The 22876-nt window shown below is 39.1% G+C and overlaps 1 protein-coding gene across 2 annotated transcripts in view; it reads right to left on the bottom strand.

Annotated features, from left to right (window-relative positions):
- The window catches only part of TTN (titin), a 278629-nt gene that overhangs the window by 219991 nt on the left and 35762 nt on the right, over positions 1-22876 (bottom strand). For both annotated transcript variants that reach the window (XM_036318697.1, XM_036318696.1), the window contains 16 exons: positions 22452-22718; positions 22084-22356; positions 21697-21960; positions 21344-21604; positions 19467-19727; positions 18565-18828; positions 18212-18472; positions 17830-18090; positions 16905-17165; positions 16268-16409; positions 16016-16181; positions 14201-14432; positions 12137-12421; positions 11779-11904; positions 6311-6499; positions 873-929 (listed from right to left, as the gene is read on the bottom strand). In XM_036318697.1, the coding sequence (XP_036174590.1) occupies positions 873-929; positions 6311-6499; positions 11779-11904; positions 12137-12421; positions 14201-14432; positions 16016-16181; positions 16268-16409; positions 16905-17165; positions 17830-18090; positions 18212-18472; positions 18565-18828; positions 19467-19727; positions 21344-21604; positions 21697-21960; positions 22084-22356; positions 22452-22718 (3570 nt within the window). The remainder of the gene's footprint in view (positions 1-872; positions 930-6310; positions 6500-11778; positions 11905-12136; positions 12422-14200; positions 14433-16015; positions 16182-16267; positions 16410-16904; positions 17166-17829; positions 18091-18211; positions 18473-18564; positions 18829-19466; positions 19728-21343; positions 21605-21696; positions 21961-22083; positions 22357-22451; positions 22719-22876) is intronic.

Below are 22876 nucleotides of genomic sequence, written 5' to 3'. Positions count from 1 at the left end.
GTCTGGTCTTTTCTTCAAACTGCTGAAATTTCTTCTTGAACAAGCAAAAATGCATTTGAAAATAACATGTTCCTGTGCATATTTGTTTTGAGAGCAGGAAAACTTTGTTCCTTTAATGGCTAAGAGGAAAATCTTACCTGACTTGCAGAGAGTGAAATAAACGCCCTTTCTGATCCTTTTGATTGTAGATTAAATTTTTAATAATTAACTATTTTAAATATATATATATACAAGAACCATAACCATAAATAGCTAAAATAAAATAAGAAGGCGTTTATTCGAACTAATACAGCCATATAGTCACAACGTTATACAAAGAAAAGCAGGCAATAAGGATCACATAAGGCAGCTATCTGCAAGCCAGTGTAAGAGACATATCAATGTTAAAATGATGTATGAGCATGAGGTGTAAACCAGATGGGAATGTAACATTTTCACACACCCTAAATCAAGTAGCATTTCAATCATCATTCATTCATGACATTGCATTCTGAGAACGACACCTAAGTTATTGTCTACTGTTCAATTTAATTCACTGTGATTTTGAAAACAAACTTCTATTTCATGATTTCATGCATTAAGATTCCAACTTTTTCTAATACACACTTTCAAAAATGGCTGCAAACATGAAAATGATACGGCTGGTAAATTTTAAATTCGAGAATTTAAATTACTGTAAAACAAAATACTATGAAATGCATGTAACCATCAGCATACTAAACCAGGCATGCGACATAGTAATATATTCTCTAAGAGATATATTTATACATCTATGTCATTTTTCTCAATGATAGTAAATGAAAGAAGGCAGTTAAGAATTCTATTAATCCTTCAGAATTTCTACTTAAATCTCATATTCAATGTAATAATACCTTTCATCTCCACCTCAATCTGCTCTTCAATCCTCTCGTGTAAAATTGATTCATAGGCTAAAATGGAAAAAAACATAAAAAAATTTAATGGTTAATTCCATATACTTTCTGCCTTAATATATGGTTTATGCAATTATAATTTTATCTTTATTATAATAGAAAACTACACCCACCAAATGCATCAAACAATTCATGCCAAACAAATCAATGAACTGATAAAGTACATGACAATGTTGGAAGAAAGATTTAAAAGCGTTTTTATTTTTGGTTTTCTATGAAATTTCCACATTTAGTTCTATAATTCTTCATGCTTTTACATGCATTCGGAAAAGCAATCCACAAGCTAAAGGAAAATTCTTTTTAAAAAAATGTCTTATCGACTGAACACTTGGTAAGATATGAAGTCACATTTATAGGGGACATGCATTTTTAACATGCCACATTTAGTTGATGGCTATTCTCAGTTTTTCCTGCAGAATTAAGCATTTTCAGCTAGTAAATAAATACCCCTTTGGTTTAAACCACCTTTAAAATGTCAAACTACCTGAAGTTCAATTACATAGTAAGAAGCAAAACAAAGAGTCATCCACTCTAAATAGCTTTTATTACATAAGGAAAAGGAACAGTCTTTAGATACAATCATCTCTGGGGTGGCTTCTTCAGAGAGGCAGGTGCCCTGGTACCACTGTCATCTCTCAGTTCGTGTGGCATTGTGTCAGTGGGCTTCTGAGTTCCTTGTTGTCTTTGGCATGAAGTGAATGACAAACGTGATGTTTTCTTTGACGATGCTCTCTTTACTTCACAGGTTGTTTTAATTTGTGACTCTGAATGTTTTAAAACTTTTAGTGTTTGAACCAAGGGTGATTTTTGTAACTGCTCTGGTTTGCGATTTCTTTGCTAGGTAAGAATAAAGTTAGGAAAAGGAATCAATTAGCTGTGTTTGTACGAGGAAAACACATGCTGAATTTAGAGAAGATGGAATGTCATTAGGATGAGAAGGAAAGCGGCACATTAGTCCCAAAACTAATATATGAAATAGCTATGCCTGCTATGCACATAAGAACTCAACACAAACTGACTTCTGGGGTTTTTCATTCTTATTCGGCCTTTGTGGATGACTGTGTAGCCTATGTAAAGTTATTAGGCCAGAATAAAAGAGGGGTGTATAAAAACTGCCTTCTTTTCGATCATTGGACAACTGTGCCTGATCCTTCACCCTTCAAACACTTAAAACTGTTTTAACTTTTTAAAGTACAAGTAAGGCCGTCTGGAATTTCCAAGAAAAAAAAAAGTGTTCATTCTCCAAGAACACTTTAATAATATTTAATTGGAACTGGAATTCCTGGGGCAGAAATGTCTAAGCAAATTCCCTCTGGGAACTTGACTTTCAAGTACTGTACTATGACACTAGGTTCTTTAGGAAACAAGTTGAAAGACCTACATTTCTCCTACCTCCACAGCACAGCTGATTCCCAATTATATTGCTGCAGAAACTGTCACAGTTGTCACCTACAAGACGTGTAGATAACAACTCCGGATAAATAGTAACTGTGATTACTGTGCTTGCCAGCAGCTGTGGTCAAGTCTCCGGATGGTGGAATTTTCCACCTCATTTGCATAACTAGATCTCAGTCCTGGACGTTAGAAATACAACCAGAAATAGCTATAGAACAAAATGCCAGCTTAAGAAAGAAAAAAAGGCCTTTCTTGGTGTGTGTGAGTGAATATTGTAGATGCATTAAGTGAACTAATGAGCCAATTTCGACATTTAGGGTAGAGAGGGCTGTGCACATAGCACTGTATCTTTGCCCCTGCTAATGTCTAACAACTAAAAAATAGTATGGTCAGATCCGGGAGAACCTGAGGCCACAGTTCTCAATAGACTCCTGCCGATGCCCAAACTTCTCCCAGCTTCCTTCCATGGATTCAGTGAAGCTCCTTTGTTGGCAAATAGACAGCACGGGCTTCTAGCACCTGAAGAATTTTTTCTTATATCATTAGCATCTAAAGGGAAAGTCCACGGATAAGAGGAAGAAGCTATCATTAACCCAAATTTATTCAGGCCTTTCCAGAAACAGGGGAGAATCAAGCATAATAATAACAAAATAATGATTTTCCCCATGAGATAACTCTACAATTCCCAGAAGATCTGAGGCTACAAAAGCAGCATGATTTATTGAGAAATATCTAGAGATGACTAATTTGATCCAGACCTATTATTTTAAGTGCCCGTTTTTATATTTTCATGGCCTCCTTGTAATAGCTAGAACCTCCAGATCTGAACCCAAAGGGCAAATGAGAAATTTTGAGCCTCCTATTACTAAAACAATTCCATTTAAGTGTAGCATACTGTCAGGCACAAAAATAAATACTCCATAAATACTGGAACCATAACATCTTAACCTTCTTTGGTACACTCCCTAGGTGGCACATTTGGTCAGGATTAGAAAAGGCAGCCCATGTGAAATGAACCTTAACTTCCTGAACCTGGATCTGCTAGTTGTACTTCCTAAATCTAGACTGGAAAGTTAAATGTTAATAAGTTTGGCCAATGACTTGGCCAACTTTCATAAGCCATTGATGAATAAACGTACTAATTTAGAGATACTCTAATTAATATACTCAATTTGCATGGCAGAAAAGCTGCATAAAGCGATGAGGATGAAATGAATGAAGCAAGTCATAGCTAGAAATCAAATAACCACCTTCTATGCTTAGTACTGCTGAAGATGTCTTCTCTCCATACTCATTGTGTACTGTGCAGCTGTACAATCCTTGGTCTAGCAGCTGAACATTACATATGGTAAGGAAATAAGTATTTCCAATTTGTGTCTGCTTCACTCTCTCAGATTCCTCTATCTTTACACCTTCATGAGTCCAGGTTACACCAACAGAAGATTCATCCTCTAAAACACAGAGGAACTGAGCAGTGTCGCCGCACTTTACAGAGAGGTCTTGAAGATGCAGAAGAATCTTTGGTGCCTCATCCATCGTCTCTTCAGAGTATTTATCAGATAACTCAGTGCTTTCTGCAATTTGTGAAAGGGATGCGGGATGGTGCGACCCTACAGCTTGCACAAATGCAGCTGTGTGGGTGGAACTTTGAGATATACTTTCAAAAACCTGCACTTCACATTCATATGATGATCCTTGAAATGACTTAACTTCGCTTTGGGATATTTTGCTCTCTTGCTTTGTGAAAGAGGAATCTGCCACTGCCTGGGACGTGGTGGACTCTCTTACATCTTTCCCAGAACTTTGCCTAGCTAGGGCTTGCACTGTATAATCAAGTGACAAGAAAAAAGAAAAGAATATTAAGATCGAAGCTTTGTCACTTGGCAAGGTTAGTAACACAAAATGGCATGGAGATGAAGATGAAAGACATCATTGTCGCTTGGAAGCAACATGCCAGATGCAGTATGCCCTAAGAATCTTCACACAAAGGAAAATTCATTCCCAGCAATCCCATGATGAATGGATGATGAAGGCTCATGCGGATGCCATACAGTGTCTAGCTTCTTTCTTCTGTTGTTACTGCAGTTATCCAGAATCAATCAATCTCAATCTCTCTTCCTCTCTCCCTCACACTCCCCCACCCCCCCCAGAACTTTGTCCGCTCTTCACGATATGCTTTGTAAAAACATATATGGTAAGTAGATCACTAATGATGCAATGATGAGATGCTGTTAAATGTTAAGCAGCACTGACGCCTAACAAAATGATTACTAATGTAATGCACAGAACACATAATTACTAATGTCAGACTTAAGACACATAGGTTAGCCTGTAACTGAGACCTTGGTGGTGGGGCTTGTTGGGTGTTACTTTATTAGTAAATTAGATACTGCCATAATATGCAATGAGACAAACAGCTGAGACTCTCATTAGTAACAGAGGGAGTAGGAGGTAGGCAGCAAATCAAAGTCTTTGAAGCACGTTGGGCTTTACCTTTCGGAGTCACTGTGAGTGTAGCTGCACAAGTGGCTTCCCCAGCGCTATTGGCTGCTTTGCAAGAGTACTGCCCAGCATGCTCTGAGTAAGCGTCAACTATAAGCATTAAAGCCATGCCTGTGGATTCCTCAAAATGGAAAACTACATCTTTTGTTGGTAGAATTGGCTGCTGGTTATGAAACCACTGGATTCCTGGTTTGGGAATGCCAGAAACCCTTGCATGAAATCTGACTGTCTCCCCGCTGTGCACCCTGAGGCTTGATAGAGGCTGGATGAAGATGGGCTTTTGGCCAAGGGACTCCTTCTTAAGTGAAAATGATGAAGAGACATGCCATTGGGAGTTGGATGTAACTTCTTCAAGTTTGCTAAATCCTGAAAAGAAGCATGCCAACCTTTAATGTTGTGCCCTGCATGGAAACCGGACCTCATGTGGAACTGTCTGCAGATCAGGGGCAAATTTCCACAGTGGACTGGAATCCAGTCCAGTCCTGATGCCTGGTCACTGTATTCACTGTGGATTCAGTCATACAAGTTCACTTGCATTTTCCAGACAAACAAGCTGAGACATCAACAGTCTAAAGAACGTCACCATATTGTTCAAGAAGGCAGTAGTGGAGTACGCAATTTGGTATAGGTATTCTTGTTTCCTGGTTTTATTTTTTCCTCTCTGGTTGTAAAACCAGCTTTTCTACTTTGAAAACCACTTTAAACTGATTATTAGGAAACATCTGGTTATTATAATAGGTGTTAACAATTGAAGAAAAAAATCAAAATTTGCCCTAAATCCTTATATATTTGTATATACTCAATACTATGTAGAATAAATTAGCTCAGGAAAAGGACTCTGTAAAAACATATTGTTATGTCCTGGTGAGTCAAAATGCACCCCCCCCCCAAACCCCCACTCCTCTCCTGTCATCAAAGAAGTGCTTCTGATTGCAATTTAAGAGACTCAAGTAACAGAAATGTTTAACCTTCCTAGGACTGTGCCCCTCAACTCTCAGGCATTCTTTGAATGATGGTGAGTACAGTTGACTGGTGTACAGACCTGAAATTGTCCACTGTCACTTCTGTGAAACCAGGATTATGTGAACACAATGCGGGATGGTTACACTCTTAGATTTTAAAAAATAAATTTAAATTTTTATCCTAGCCAAATGAGAAACAAATGTACCCATTTTTATAAAGTACATTTATCCCCATTCTGATACATGCTTATCAGGAAGCATGAAAGCTGATGATGAGAGCAACACATCACAAAACATCATGGAGACAAAGCAGGCAAAATAACAAAGGAATGGTATGTGACTCAGAATGAGAAGGAGTAAATGAAAAGTGAGAATAGCACATATGACATGAACACAATTAGTTGCATTAAAAGAGAATGATAGGACCAACCATGATTTACATGAAATCTTTAGTAATTGTTAACTGACATGAGCTTAGATCTATATTGAAATGTGATTCTTAAAGTTGTTTTACTCTACCTTCCAGTCTCAAGTTGGCTGTGCTTGATACTTGACCTACGGCATTATTAGCAACAAAAGTATAAATCCCTTCATCTTCTGGATAAGCTTCAGCAATTTCCAGTTGGTAAGTGTCTTCAAATTGAGTCATTCTGAAGAACCTAGATGGCTTTATTTTCTTGTCCTTGCTGTACCAGGACACTGTTAGATCTGTAGTACAGAAGAAAATGTATATTTAAATCACAAAAACAGGTGGATATTTTCAATTTACCTGCAAACATATTGCATTGATTATACTGGTGACTACATTTCACATTTATCTTCATAACATTAAACTTTTCTTTTAGGCATACCAAATCTGCCCTTATATGATTTCTTTTCATATTTACCAAGGAAACACGATTGTAGAAAAATTCAGCTTATAAACTGGTTGACATATTTGAAAACTTACAATTTTAGTTATATTCTTTTAATAACCATTTGCATGTCATGCCGTGGAAGCAGGGAAAGATATTGACATGCTTAGTGACCTTGAAAACAAGAGAGCTCTGAGAAACAGTCATTATAAAGAATTTGATCTGGGCTGTGGCTGCCTACTGGGACAGGAAGTGAAGAAAATGTGCACTACTGGTGTGCAGAAAAATCAATCAAAAAGAGCTGAAAAAGATCAACATCCCACAAAGTCTAAAATAGGCTGAATGAAAACACATACCTTCATTTTCTTAATTACCAAGGAACAAGCATCAAAAGTTCTCAGCACCACAGAAAATATTTTTTAAATTGAAAATAATTTTTAAGTTGAAAGAGTCATGGAATTTTGTTGTCCTGGTTATATTTGGCTTTTGCCAAGGTAGTAGCAATAGTGATTACTAATAAAACCAGCTATTTTTACACAAAGAATTAAACTATCTTAAAATGATAGAAAATAAAAACATGAAAGCAGAGATAAAGTAACATTATTATGTTGTTAAGATGACAGCCACTTTAAAAATATTATACTGACATTAAAACAATAACCCTATAAATCAAGAGTGGATTTAAATTTAGTTATTTCTTTTAAAAGCCAAAATCAAAGCCATCTTATTTTTGGAGTATGGTCACTATATAACTTCCTTATCTTAATACCAACCATATGGATCTTCTAATAGCCAGACCATCTCGCATTTGTTTGTGGTTATTGCAAATGTTGGTTTATGAAGGTTCCCCTCCTTCACATGATGGTATTGAGTTGCTTATAAACTACAGGGTCTCCTTTTAAATAAACAAATCTTTTCATTTAGATAACAACAAAAGGCAGAAAGTGGAATCCTGACACTATAATTTACCATCTGTGTGATCTTAGACATGTCATATAATCCCTCTGGACCAGTCTTCTCATTTGTAAAATGAGATGCATAATAATTCATTGCATAAGATTGATATGTAAATTAAGTGGCTTACACCTCTGAAAGTGCTTTATAAACCAGTGGCACAAGTCAGTCAGTAAAATAAGAATGTCTAACATCATGGAAGGGGTCAGCGGTGCCTTAAATAACATGTCAAAAGACAGAGCTACACCCAATCATCCTACAACTATTTAGTTAGTTTGTTTAATTGTCAATTGAAATAGAAGGATGAAGAGTTTGGTTCACACCCTCTGAAGTTCTCTGCTTATTTTTACAACTCCTTCCTTTGGTGAACTGAAAGAAGCAGTAGGACCGATATGAATTGCCAATCATCAATGAGCTAAAAGGTGAGACCTCTCTTGGCAATGGACTTCACACTTCTGACTGGGATGCCACTCTCTGTGTTGGTCATTGGCCTTTTGTTGCTTTGATGAGACCATCCCACTGCCCTTGCTCCTCAACCTCTCCACATCGTTGTCTTTGGTTCCTAATCTTGTCACTCTACCTCCTGAATTCTACAACTTACTCACTTCTTTCTCCTGACTCCCCTAGTTGAGGGCCTTGTCAACACTCTCTACACCTTGTGATGGCCTCTCCCCTGGTCCCTTAACTCCAGTCTCACCCCCAACTCTCTCCATTCCTCCTTTCACGATCACAGTATTGATCACAGTATTGTTTCTAAAAAGCAAACCTGATCATGTGCCCAGAGGCTTAAAAATCCTTCACTGGCTCCTCAATGTAAACAAGATAAAATCTGAAATCCTAAGCAGAGAATACCAAACACTTTAGTATCTGACCCTAGCCTTCTTGCTCACTCATAATATCACTTTCCAACCATACTTAAACCACTTGTCATTTCCAGCACCTGAAGTGACTGTCAATATGTTTCTCTGCTTGGAACGCCATTGTATTCAATGACCCTATTAATTCTTCGATGCTCAGTCCATGCATCTTTCTCTGTCTCCCAGATACAGAGCACTAAGTACATGGGATGTTACAACACTTACAACCCTGGGATGTAGTTGTGCACCTCCTCACTTTCACACTGAGCTCTATGAAGGTACAAGCCAGGAGTTGGGATCCCCGAGACCTAGGGCAATGTCTCAATAGCAGGAACACAAATGTTGGCAGACTAAAGCTGAATAGATGCTTAAGTGAAAAATGGGCATACATCATTACTACAAAAATTACTGATCACTTCACTTAGCTAGCTGTCACTATGTAAGCCTCCAAATGATTCTGACTCACCTGTAAAATAAACACTGATAAACACGTTTTAAAATTCTACTTTTCCCAATAGCTCTTCTACCAGTAGGTGGCACCAGAGACCTTCAATAGACAATATTTTTCTGTTGGGAAAGCACCACCAGATTGCTCAGGACCATGTTCCCCAATTAGCAAGTTTTGAGTTCCCCCAAACGTGCAAGTGAGGCTTCTGAAGCCTCATAATTTTTTCCAATTTCTAGAAGGCAGGGCTGCACTTAATTTCCTGAGGCAATAAATCCTTGGTCAGAGAAAGTTGTCTAAATATTTTCAATCCTGAGGACATGAAACTATGTAATTTGGTAAGCTTTTCAATGGGCATTTTGTTTAATGAATTTTTGTCATATAGAAAATACGTTTTCAAGAGGGTGTTAAAATTTGTATGTTTTACCACACATAGATAGTTAATAGTTTCATGAATTGATGAACTATTCAAACAATTAAAGACATCAATCTTATAGAAAAGAGATTTTTTTTCTTTTTCTACTTCAGAGTCTCATAAAGGATGTCAAATGTATTTTTGCAACACCTTAAAGCAGCGGTTCTCAACCTGGGGGTCGCGACCCCTTTGGGGGTCGAATGACCCTTTCACAGGGGTCGCCTAAATACATCCTGCATATCAGATACTTATGTTATGATTCATAACAGTAGCAAAATTTCAGTTATGAAGTAGCAACGAAAATAATTTTATGGTTGGGGGTCACCACAACATGAGGAACTGTATTAAAGGATTGCGGCATTAGGAAGGTTGAGAACCACTGCCTTAAAGGCAAACTATAATATTATTTATTAAGTACAAAGCACTATACAAATATTGTTAAGACTTTATACTATTTTGGACAATCCACATATATGTATATTTATTTGAAAATTTTCTCCCAAAAACTCAATGAATGAATAAATTAATTAGTGTAGCTTTAGTGAATTTGATACTAAAATGTATTTTTATTTAATGTGTAAATAGAATATTATCAAATTAGTCCACATTTCTTGATACTTAATATTTTTCAAATACTATGCTTTGAAATGACAAAGGCTATGTTGGTCACACAATACCAGAATTTTATGTTCCTATAAGTCTTCTCTATGTCCATAATAAAATTAATGTATTGAGCACCAGTCACTTGCCAGCCATGCCTATAGGTGCTTTGCATACATTATATCCTTTAATTATGCTCATAAAATCAAACAACTCCATTTAGTTTCTAGATTAGCATCTCCATCCCGGAGAAGGAAATCACCAAGACATAGCAGCCAATTGAAATACTAACTTGTTTAGGAAAATAGCTTTCAGCGATGTAATGCTGGGTCATAAAGTAATGGGAGAAACATAATAAACAAAACAATAAAACTTATTAGGAGTGCTATGAGATGTCCAAGCTTTGAGAATTCTCCTCTGGTGGTGGTATAGAAAAGCCAAGTAAATACGAGAGTGATTTTCATTTTGGATGAAGTTGGTTTATGTTGCCCCTTTCTGAGGCCAGTCTACAATAATAATTGGTTTGAAATGGCTCCAAGCATTTTGACATTCTACCAATGTCAAACTCCTGGGGTAAGGGTAAGGGTTGGTGGTAGTTGAGTAGTATGCCCCAATTAAAAATCCGAACTGATTGGCCCTCCCTGAAGCACACCCTTGCCTTTCCCCTCCTCTCATTCTTCCACCACAGGTGTACATCTCCTAAACGCTAAGGGACCCAATAGGCTTGCGACCAGGGCAGCAAAGGGCAGTGGCAGTTTGTCCCGGGCACATCCCCTGAACCTGTCTTCAAGGCCCCCTTTTCTCTGACCTCTTAGTGAGCCAAAGCAGCCCAGCCTAGGTTCATTTCCCCACCTAGTCCCTCTCCTGTTATCCTAGGCCCTTCCTCCTTTTACTGTCCCCGGCTGTAATAAACGTCTTCTAAAATAAAATTGGAAAATCCTAACAGATTGAGGAATTACTATATGATGGATACTGTGCTAAGTGCTGAGTTGGGTTATCTAACGTAATCCCGATAATAGTCTTAAGTGATTAGTATTAATCATTCAACAACCGTTAATTTGTCCAATCAATAATTACTTATTGAGTATCTACTACATATGGAGGTATTTTAGAACAAAAGTCACCCCCTTGTTCTCATGGAATTTCTCTTCAAGTAGCTACTGCTTTGCAGGCACCAGGTTCTAGGTACTAAGACAGAATCCCTGGCCTCATGAAATGTACATTCTAAGATTGAATGCAATATTTTTTTCATTTTATTCCCAAGGGAAAGAGAACCAGAGAAAATCATATTTTTGCCTAAGGTCACACAGTGGAGCCAAGATTCAAATCCAACCTCTCTGACCATAAAACCCTCATTTAACCACTACAGGATAATATATCATTCCACACAAACACTGAAGACCTAATAATGTCTTCCATATAAATGGACCCTTCTTTTGAATCTTTTGTAAATGCTATTATAATTAATATCACAATAACTATAGTTACTATTATATTTAATAAATAACAAAAGTGCAACTATAATCATAAAGAAACATGAAATTTTTTTGAAGTTTAAAACACTGGAAAATACTGATCTCATTCTTTTCTTATTGTGTTTAAAAATAACAAAATTGACCACTTTAATTATTTATTAATAGGTGTGTAGTCCAATATCGAAGAACACTGATTTAATTTTTAATTCAATAATTCAAATAAGTCTTCTGCAAATGAGCCCCATTAAACCTTAAATTATGCATGAGAGATGTTTGTGATGAAGGAAAAGGTGACAACCACCACCCCTACCCCCGTCCCCCCCCCCCCCCCCCCCCCACATCATTATTTGTGAATATTAGCAAGGACACTGTTGCCTGTAAACCTACCAGTTCCAGAAACCCTGCACTGAAATCGAGCGGGCTGTCCCTCAGAAGTGACAGTGTCCTGAAGTGGGGTGATGATGGCAGGAGGATAAATGGGCATTTCCTGGTCAGGAGACACGACCTCTGGAACTAAAGAAAGGGACCACAAGGTTTATCATGATTGAGTCACCTGACAGGCCTCACAGAACAGAGCATGCCGATTTATCGTAATTTATCTCACAGTGCAACACTTTCAGGGTTCCCAATTGGGTAGCAATCTACTTTCATGAGCTCCAAATTGTATTTTTAAATGCACCGGGAGAATGCAAAATCCAGTTTCTTCGGTTTTATTGTAAGCTGAGAAGCAGCAAGACATCCCTACCTTCCACGGAGAGCGAAGCTGAGGTTGTGGCAACTCCATAGTCATTCTTGGCTTCACACGTGTACACGGCTGCGTCCTCTGGGAAGGCCTCAATGAGCAGAAGGGTGTACTCTTGCCCATCGTGGAGAAATTTGCACTTGAAGCCAGTGGAAAGCAGCTGCTCTTCCTTGTACCAGGAAATTTTGGGCTGTGGTCTGCCAGAGATCACGGCACAGAAGCGGGCAGGCTTGCCAGACTGCACAGTAACCGGCTGGAGCTCCTGCAGAATTTGCGGTGGTTCTGGAGCTGAGAGTAAATGAAAACAAATAGCTCGTGAAAAAGTGCAAAAACACGGGAGAGCCCATGAAACTCTACATTAATTTGTTGCCAGGCGGTTACCCGCCTGGAAATAAAACTTTGGAATTGTTACATCTTTGCTTGCCTCAGGATATTAGGACATTGGTGATGCTAGGAGGGGGCGGGGATGGGGGTGGGGGACATTTGGAATGCTGTCCTTAAGTAGAGGGAATAGCTTTAGAAAGATACTTTGAACATTTTGTATGGCGGCAGAGGGTGCTGAAAGTGTTTGTCAACATAGCATGATTACCCCTGTTTCTGGTTAGGGTCTGGGTCGGGGTGTAGTGATGGCCAGTACCCTAAAGAATTCTAGAACAACTTCCACAGGCTATTTATTTTTAAAAGTAATGTGGGCACATCACAGAGTAAAATGGCTCATCTCATTCACTTTTGTTTGTTTTATAAATATTTGTGTATATGTCATAGTCATCTCTTTATATACAGGTGCCAGTGAAGTGTGTTTATACGTATGAAAGAATGAGTGAATATTATTTCAGATGTAGTTAAACGTTTATATATATTTTAAATTCAGCTTTCCTGTTACGCTAATGAAAACACATTCTTAGTGTTGTGATGAGTGAAGGGAACTGGGTAATCCACAGAACACAGGGATAAAGAGAAATGACTTCTGTGAAGCTGGTTACTGATTTTCTTCTCTGTGCCTCATTTTCCCCACTATTAATCTATGTATATAAAAGCCTAAGCAACTGAACCACTGAACGACCGAACGACTGGTCAACCAGTTGCTATGATGCACACTGACCACCAAGGGACAGATGCTGCGGGGATCGGGCCTGCGGGGATCGGGCTGAAACTGGCTATCCGACATCCCCTGAGGGGTCCCGAACTGAGAGAGGGCACAGGCCAGGTCGAGGAAACCCACCGATACACAAATCCATACACCGGGCCTCTAGTATAGAAATAACAACTGGACACCAGGACCATTTGGTCTCTTAGGGACCAAGGGAATGTTGACAATATGATTCAATTGAAACTTGAGATTACTTTTAGTGTCCCTTTATTTCCCTCACTGGTATTTGTTCAGACAGATACGGCCCAAGATAAGGAAGGATATAGGTAGGGTAGGGAAGGAGGTTCCATTTTTTTCTGTGTTTCTAGCTTAGTCTCAGATCTAGGCCAGCCTGAAATTCAGCTCTAAGGTTTCTAATGAGGAAAGTGTGTGGTTTAGTGGCATTCCTCCTAGGAGCTGGTAGCATGTGAAATTCCCCTCTGAAGTAAGAGTCCCTTGCCCTAGAGCTTGGGGCAGAGAGAACCCCGTTCCATGTGGCCTGTGGCTCCCTAGGCTCTCTGTGGTATCACAGGGGAGGACCTCTGGGTTGTCCCAGGCACTGCAGACTAGAAGCTGGAAAGGCTCCTACACTTGGTAGTGCTGCCAGTACATAAGCAGTTAGGATCTAGGGCAGACAACTGGCTGAATCCATATCTAGAAACCCATTTGGAGTATAATTGACATGCAGTGGGTGTTCAATAGTGTTGACCAATCAATATAAATCTAGCTGTCAGGTGCTTTTCAGGAATGACTTCTTAGCTCTCGTTTTAACAGCTGCCATTCCTTACCACAGGTGTAATGTAAAAAAAAATATAGATGTAACCACATGAGTACTATAGGTTCTTTAGAAATTACACAGAAACTACCAGAACTTTAGTAACTTAAAGGGGAGGGTTATTCCAGACGGATCCACAAAACATGTTAATATCTCTACTTACCATTGACATAGAGGGTAACAGAACTCCTGTTCCTTCCTGCCACGAAGGTATATTCACCGGCATCGCTGTGTCTGGTCTCAGAGATAAACATCCTGTGGATTCTTCGCTCTACAACATACTGGTGTCGTTCTTGAATTTGGAAATTGATTTCAATGCCATCTTTATACCAGTGGGCATCAACATCATCTTCGTTGACCTCAAACTCAACAACAGCACGTTGTTTCTCAATAACCTTTAGATGAAGCAACATAAAAAAGAATATTGAAGCCCTGGTACCCTTTCAGTTAACCTGTTCTTAAAAGTGCTCATTTTTAAGCATGCAAAACCTATACAATATGATATAATAACTTGATTGGTTAAAGCACATTCTAATTTTTCCTGTCATCTCTGGGAAAATGGTACCCAGACTTCTTTTGTGGAGAATCATGCTTACACCTGCACTGAGGAGGTTGCCCAAAGAGGCAATGATTTTATCCTTAAACTAGAGGCCCAGTGCATGAATTCATGCATGGATCCAGGCTGGGCCTGTTGGGAGACGGCTGGAGGTTGGTTGGTAGCCCCCCCCCCCCCCCGATTGGGTGGGAGGCCAATCAGCAGCAGGGCCATCTGGGGGGAGGGGCCACAGGCAGTTGGCCTGCCTGCCCTACCCTTTATTGGGGTGGTGGGGGCCATCGGGGCAGGGTAGGGGCTTCAGGAGGTTGGTCAGCTGGCCCCACCCCCTGATCCAGCTGTTTGTTGGCTACAGTGGGCAACATAGCTACCGGTTGTTCTGGTCTTTATCTCATTCCGGTGGCTGGCCATATATATATATATATATATATATATATATATATATATATATATATATATATATATATATATATTTGCTCGTTAATTAATAATAACAGAAATAATACTTTGCATCTGTGGACTTTTTATTACTTATAAAGCTCTTAAAAGTTACTGTACTATTCAATTTGATTTCACGTGATTTAAACCAGTAGTTGCCAACCTTTCAGACCTCACAGACCACCAGTGGTCTGCAGACCACCAGTTGGCGACCACTGATTTTAAACAATAACCTTGTGGACTAGGTAGGAACTATTTTAAAAGTGAGGCTATCAAGATTCAGAGATGGACAATACAGGGTGGGGACATATCCAGGTTGTCTGAGCCCTTGCCAAATGAAGCTTTTTCACTCTGCCTAAGGCCTGTGACACCCAGTTCTTTTTGGATGAGCAATATGATGAAGCTAAATGAAAATGGTATTTCTCTTAACATGTTTCCTCCATTATATCACTTGGGAAGACTGGCGTCCATGAGGGCCAGCTCTGTACAGGTAGTAGACAGCAAAGGTGTTTGATCAGCATTCTTACTGGGAATACAGCTTTGCTCAAACTGGTCTTCCTCTTGGACCTCAGAGTACGTGCTCCCAGCCAAGTTCCTACATCCCGCCTCTCCCTAGCAGGTGGCTTCAGAGAAAATGCTACCTTGTTCTAAATTCTCTTAATTCCAGTTGATGTGTGAACATCACAATTTAAACTTTAGCTTTTTATCTGGTCGGTGCTGTTTGGAAAGTAGTCAATTATTGCATTAGACAGTGAAGTTTCTACAGCTGAGTTAATTAAAGAACTTTGAAAGCTGCTAAGAACTCACTTATTCCCTGAGGGGAAACTGCCTAAATTGATGTCAGCATAAGCATCTAAACCAGGAAGGATAAGCTGACTTAATTCTTCAGAAGACTGTAGTTAGACAATTTAAGTCAATAATTAAAATAGGAAATATGGATTATGGACTATTGATGATTTCTCAAAAAATGTGGCATGCATACAATACCTGGACCTCCTTTTTAATACTTCGGATGCGAACATCTCTGCCCTCTACAAAGAGGTTGGCAGTGGACATGTTGCCTCCTGCCACCACGGTGTACTGTCCGGCATCAGACATCCGGGTGGATGGAATCAGAAGGCGGTGGACATATTTCTCCTTCTGTATCTTGATTCTATGGATGAAATGGAAATTGAAGTTTAACGTATGCCAACTCAGAGGAAATTGGGAATTGGAAAGTAGTAAGATAAAACAACTGACCTGTCCTCAATCTGCAGCTCTTGGCCATCTTTCATCCACTGTACAGTGATGTCAGGCTCAGAAACTTCACATTCAAACATGGCTCGCTTCTTCTCGAGCACCTTAATGTCCTTAATGTGTTTCCTAAATTCTATATGACGAGCTAGAAAACAGCATGTATAAAATTAACCTTTTCAATAGCTTTATGAAGACATAATTCACATACTATAAAATTCACCCATTTCAGTATATGATTCATTGGCTTTAAGTACATTCAGAGTTGTGCAGCCATCACCACAATCAATTTTAGAACATTCTAGTTACCCTAGAAAGAAACTATGGGCCCCTCATCCATAACCCCTCACACTCCTATTACTGTTTCTCCTCAGATGTAGGCCAATTTATATCTCTAAAGATGTGTGTATCCTGAAATTTCATGTAAATGGAATCATACAAAATGTAATCCTTTGTGACTGGCCTTTTCACGCAGGGTTCATTCATGCTGTAGCATGTATCAGTAATTCCTTTTTATTGCTGGATAATATTCCATAGCATGGATATACTACATTTCAATTATCCATTCACCAATTTATGCACTAACATTTTCTACAGTGTGTTTGACATTATTTTTATGGACAGGACACCTATGAAGTCATACCTTCCACATAAAGGGTGGCTGTTGATGTAGCCTTTCCAGCCACAAAGGTGTAATCAGCAGCATCTCCAAAGTGAACGTTCCTGATATTCAGGGAGTGGGTGAGTTTTTTGGTTCTCATCTGGCACCTGTCCGTTGATTTGATTTCCACGCCATTCTTTAACCATTTGTAGGAGATGCCCTCGTGGTTCACTGTCACCTCAAAGGTAATGGTGTCTTTTTCTTCAGCATTGATGTCCTTCAGCATGGACGTAATCATGATTGCTGCAAAAGGGGAAGGAACGACACCAAGGAGACTTTGTATCAATAGAGTGTGGGTCATAACAGGTGCAGAATGAAAACCTGGCATGTATTTAGTATGTCTGGTAAGGCAACAACAGTTCAGAGATATGAGCTATGATACCTTCCAGGTATCCCTCTCTCTACAGAACAATGGCAGTGATAGGGGAACAGAAATCGCAAGTGACAGACACTGGGGCATCAGTATAGGCAGCCTTTCATTGTTACTCTAATTGGAAAATTTTATCTAGGTGGAGATGCTAGTGCTTAACTCAGTGCGATCTCTCAGGAGACCTTTGAATCAAAGATTTTTCAGTGGACCAAATGATCAGGAAGAAAATGCCTAGCATATCGAATAACAATGAATCTACTAGACCAGTGATGGCGAACCTATGACACGCGTGTCAGAGGTGACACGCAAACTCATTTTTTTGGTGGATTTTTCTCTGTTAAATGGCATTTAAATATATAAAATAAATATCAAAAATATAAGTCTTTGTTTTACTATGGTTGCAAATATCAAAAAATTTCTATATGTGACACGGCACCAAAGTTAAGTTCGGGTTTTTCAAAATGCTGACACGCCGAGCTCCAAAGGTTCGCCATCACTGCCCTAGATATCCCTTAGATTTTTTTTCTTTTAACTTACGGGTCACTTTCAGGGTGGCGCTGACTTGGTCATTGCCACAGACAAATGTATATTCCGCCGAGTCCTCCGTGCTGGTGTTCATGATCATCAGCTGGTGGAGCTTTCCCTGCACCACTATCTTGAACTTTTCACTCATCTCAATCTCCACGCCATTCTTCAGCCACATGGCAGGGACATTGAAGTGGGACACCTCGCACTCAAAGGAGGCAGTTTTGGTCTCAGGCACCTCGATGCTCTTCATGGTTCTTGTTATATGCAATGCTTGGGAAAATCAGAAAGTACTTCAGTCAATACATTTTCTTTTAAAAGCAGATGAATCAAACAGACAAATGAATACATGGTAATCATCCAGGGAAATGCCACGGGGCTGCCTAATACTTACTCTCCACAAAGAGTTTAGCTTTGCATTCCAGTTGTCCCACCACAGCGGTATATTCCCCAGCATCCGAGGGGGCAATATGCTGTAGCATCAGTTTGTGGACCTTCCTTTCTGAGACCAGTCTGTGTTTGTCGCTCGGCTTAATCTCCACATTCTTGTGGAACCATTTTACTGGAACCGTGTCGTGGGAAACACTAACTTCAAAGGCAACGGTGGCATTTTCCAAGGCGGTCACATCCTTTGGCTTTTTAATGATCTTGACGGCTAATAAGGAAAGTTGAAGCAGTTCAGTGAAATGGTTAATGTCGCGGTAACCATGAGTTGGCAACTTGTACAGTGTTTCTAAGTCAACTTACTCTCAACGTGCAGCCTGGCACTGGCTCCCAGCCTTCCGAGCTTGAAGCCATAAACAGACTCATCCATCATGGTACAGTTTTTAATTCTCAGAGAGTACACTGTTCCTTTGACTGAGATATCGTACTTGTCATTGGATTCCAGCACAACCCCATTTTTGATCCACTGGAGACCTTTCACATTAGGGTGTGTTAGCTCCACTGTGAAAACAGCGTCCTGCGTCTCTGTCACTGTGAGGTTCTTCAACGTCTTCTTAACTTTGACAGCTGCAGGCAAATGTATGGTTGGTTTAGAAAATAAGAATATCTTTAAATAAAAGAAGTCCTGAGTAAGAGCATTACCTGGTCATCTTGCAAGTGAGTGGTTATCAAAAACTCTACAGATATGTAGCATCTCTGTTTTAAAAGACCCCTGAGGTTGTTTAGGAAAACATGGGATCCAGTTTGAAATACACATTGGCAATAATTTTTCTATACTTGAATGGGAGGAAATTTGCAGGACCATACCCTAACAGCTTAATAGATTTCTATACTTGAATGGGAGGAAATTTTCAGGACCATACCCTAACAGCTTAATAGATTTCTATACTTGAATGGGAGGAAATTTGCAGAACCACACCCTAACAGCTTAATAGATTCATTGGAGGAGAGTGAAATTGCGAACATCTAATTTAGCTGTTCCCCAGAGCTGGACCCTGAGAAGTGCTTCTTCACATAAACACATCTCATAAACAATTTGTACCTTGTGGTACACGGCTCAGAAAGAAGGCTCAGAGAGTTTTTAATGGTTTTATGAAATGAAGACTGATGGCATCCAAAATGGTTATGCCATTTGACATTTAAAACGGTAATTGACAAGAACGTTTCGCGATTTGAAATGATAATTCTGTTATTGTATCACTGACCTTCAACTTTGAGATTAGCAGATGTTTTAGAGGTGGCCACTTTGTAGGTGTACTCTCCAATGTCATCTAATTTGCTGGCAGCAATGATAAGTCTCCTTTTGCGGCCATCAGATTCACTTTTGATGTTGTTACTTAGAGGCAGGTGTTTGCCATCCCTCAGCCATTCGCCTTCGGAATCAGGGTTGGCAACTTCACATTCAAACACTGCTTCCTGAGATTCAGCTACTGTCTGGTCTGTGAGTGGCTTGGAGATGGCCCCACCTTTGGAACAAAAAAAAGTACAAGTGTGAGTCCTTTAAAAATATTTATACCATAAAGAAATCTTTGGCCTTACCTAGTTTAAAATATCAAATTTTAAAACATGAATTTAAACATCATGAAATGTCTAATGCAATTATTTTAACCTATATTAAAAAGGTATCACAGAAACCCCTATTCTAAGGATGCAGGACTGATAGCAAGGGAAAATGCTGGTGTCAGAAAGGTTTTGTGAAGGAAAAGCAACTGTCAAGTTAATACGGAATTCTGAGAACCCTAATGTGCAGCATACCACAGCAATTGCTCCTTCCTCAGAAGCATTCTACTTAGTCTTCTTAAGCACTTTTCCCTGGGAATATATCTGATATATGATTGGGGAAAAACTGCTACACAAAATGTACAAGTCATCTATGTTTCTATAAGATTAGAGATTCCTATATACTAAAAATTACTGTTTTGACAAATGTCATTTCTCCTATGAAGTTCTCCCCATTTGCCCCCAATGCCATCATGCACTGGCAGAAATAATTACTCCTTCAGCAAGTTAGTTGCTGATGCATCTGTCCCTCTCTAAATTGTGAATTCCTCGAGAAAAAGTATCATGCCTTATTCATTTCTGTGTTCTGAGTTTCTAGCAATGTCTGGCTATAGTAAGTAGTTTTAAAATTTTGGGTGAAATCACATAAGGTCTCATAGTGGTTTTTTTTGTTTTGTTTTCACACATTTAAAAAGATGTCATTTATAATAAATATATCAAAGTTCAGGACATAAAATTTTGTTTCAAAAGTTTTTTTCATAATCAAATCTTTGGGAAAATCTGACAATGTAATAAAATGTAAACCATGCAACTTTCTTTCTACATAAGAAACAGTGTTCTCATATAACTTGCTTATATACGAGATGTCCTGGATAGCACAATTTAATCTCAATGTAATATCCCAATTCTTCAATACTTAAATTATAAAGAACCAAACAAATTAATGATGACTTTAGTTTTTTCCTGATATCTGAATTATACTTCTGATTCTTCATTTTAAAGCAAAGAATTTCTGCTGAATGAAAATAGTGTACTTCATAAGAGATACACAGATACACTGAATGATGGTTTTAAAATATTCACTGGGTTCATAAAAAGTATGAAAGAAAATACATCTTTAGAGTAGGAAAATTTAAATAAAGCTCAATTCAACAAACTTTTATTGATCCTCTCTCATACTGGAGTACACAAGGAAGAAAAAGAAGCAATTTCAGATTTGGGGAGCTTATACTCTGGCGCAAGAAGAAGAAATTAGGGTAAGACAAGTCTATGGTAAGGACTATGGGAGATGCACTCATAAAGGAATCCTGAGTTTGGAGGACTAAGATCTTCTACAAATGGGGAGATTAAGGAAGGTTTCACAGAGGGAAAAGCATGTGAGGTAGGTCTGCCTGGAGGAACATTTGGAATCCAGGGAGATCGTGCCCGTGTTGAGCATAATACTACAGGCTTTGAGAAGAGCATAAACAGAGGCACGGGAGTGAGAAACTGATGGGAATTTGGCAGGAAGTGAGCAACGACTTCTTTGTGTTTAAACAACAGTCCCACAAATGAACTTAGGTTAAATGATAAATGGACCAACCTGCCACAGTAAGTTTTCCAGATGTCATATTTTCTCCGGCATAAAATGTATATTCTCCTTCATCATCTTTCATCATATTTTGAACTGTCAACTTATATATTTTTCCATGAGCTTCAATTTTATATTTAGAACTGGGTTTGATTTCTTTGTCCTTAAAATTCCACAAGACATCAATTCCTGAGTGGGACAGCTCAACCTCAAGGACCACATTTTGGGTTTCTGTACAGGTAAGGTCACGAAGTCCTCTTATAATTTTAATTTCTGGGGAAAAGGTAAAATAATCACTTGGTTATTATTACACTGGGAACACAGAATGTTCAGAATAATGCTAGGTTGAGTGGGAGAATCCTTACTTTCGACAGAGAGATTACAGCTGGTTTCAACTCTGCCAACCATCAGCGTGTAAGGTCCTTCATCTGAAGCATGGGTCCGGTTAATCACCAGTCGCTGCTTAGTGCCTTTAACAATGGCTTGTACGCGATCGTCAGGCTTGATTTGTTCATCATTTAAATACCATTTAACAGAAGTCACATCTGGGACGGAGACCTTACATTCGAGAACAGCCTTTGTACCCTCAAGCACGTTGACATCCTTTAGAGGTGTTATCACATCAACACCTGGAAAACCACAAACACACATACAAAATATTTATGAATATAGATTCTGTTTTTAAAGCCTGTTTATTAAAGCTCCTACCTCACTTGACAATGTACACAGAACACCATGTAAGTTGCACTCACTATAGACAGAGACGCGCCCACTGGTTGACATTCCCAGGGCTGGAATGGTGAAGGAGTAATTTCCAGCATCCTCCTTCGTCATGTCTTCAATGAGCAGCATGTGTGACTGTTTGTCGATCACAATATGAACCCTATCACTGGGCTGCACTTCTTGGCCATCTTTCATCCAGACACCTTCCACATTTTCCAAGGAGACTTTAACTTCAAGCTGAACAATGTCACCTTCACAGACTTTTTGATCACTGAGTCCTTGTAGGATAGCAATGGGGCGGGCTGTAAAAGATGGGGAGAAAATGAATTTTATAATCATTGTTTGTCAATAAACCATATGATGCTCCCTGCAAACCAAAAGGAACGGGAAGACTTACGTTTCATCTTGAGTTTACAAGTGGTCTTTTTCCCGTCAACAACAAAGCTGTATTCTCCTTGGTCCTCTTTGGTCACATCCTTGACTGTGAGGTTCTGACGTCCACGGCGAGATGTAATTGAGTATTTGCCATTGGATTTAAGCTCCACATCATTGTGATACCACTTGCCTTCTATGTTTTCTGGGGATATAATGCACTCCAACTCTCCTGAAAATGATTCTGGAACTTCTATGTCCTCAAGTTCTTTTACAAATTCAATAACTGCACCTGAGGTATCAGATAGAAAGAAGTTAATTTCTCTGGAGAGTTATTCATATAGACTTAGCATAGGGAGCATTCCTTGTATATCTCTTATCTCTTCCATACTAATCAGGAATATTCTTAATGTCTACCTGCTGATAGTCTGGGAAATAAATATTCAATAA

Source organism: Myotis myotis, unplaced genomic scaffold, assembly GCF_014108235.1.
Source record: "Myotis myotis isolate mMyoMyo1 unplaced genomic scaffold, mMyoMyo1.p scaffold_m19_p_8, whole genome shotgun sequence".
NCBI lineage: Eukaryota > Metazoa > Chordata > Mammalia > Chiroptera > Vespertilionidae > Myotis > Myotis myotis.
This window is presented reverse-complemented; position numbering and strand designations above follow the sequence as displayed.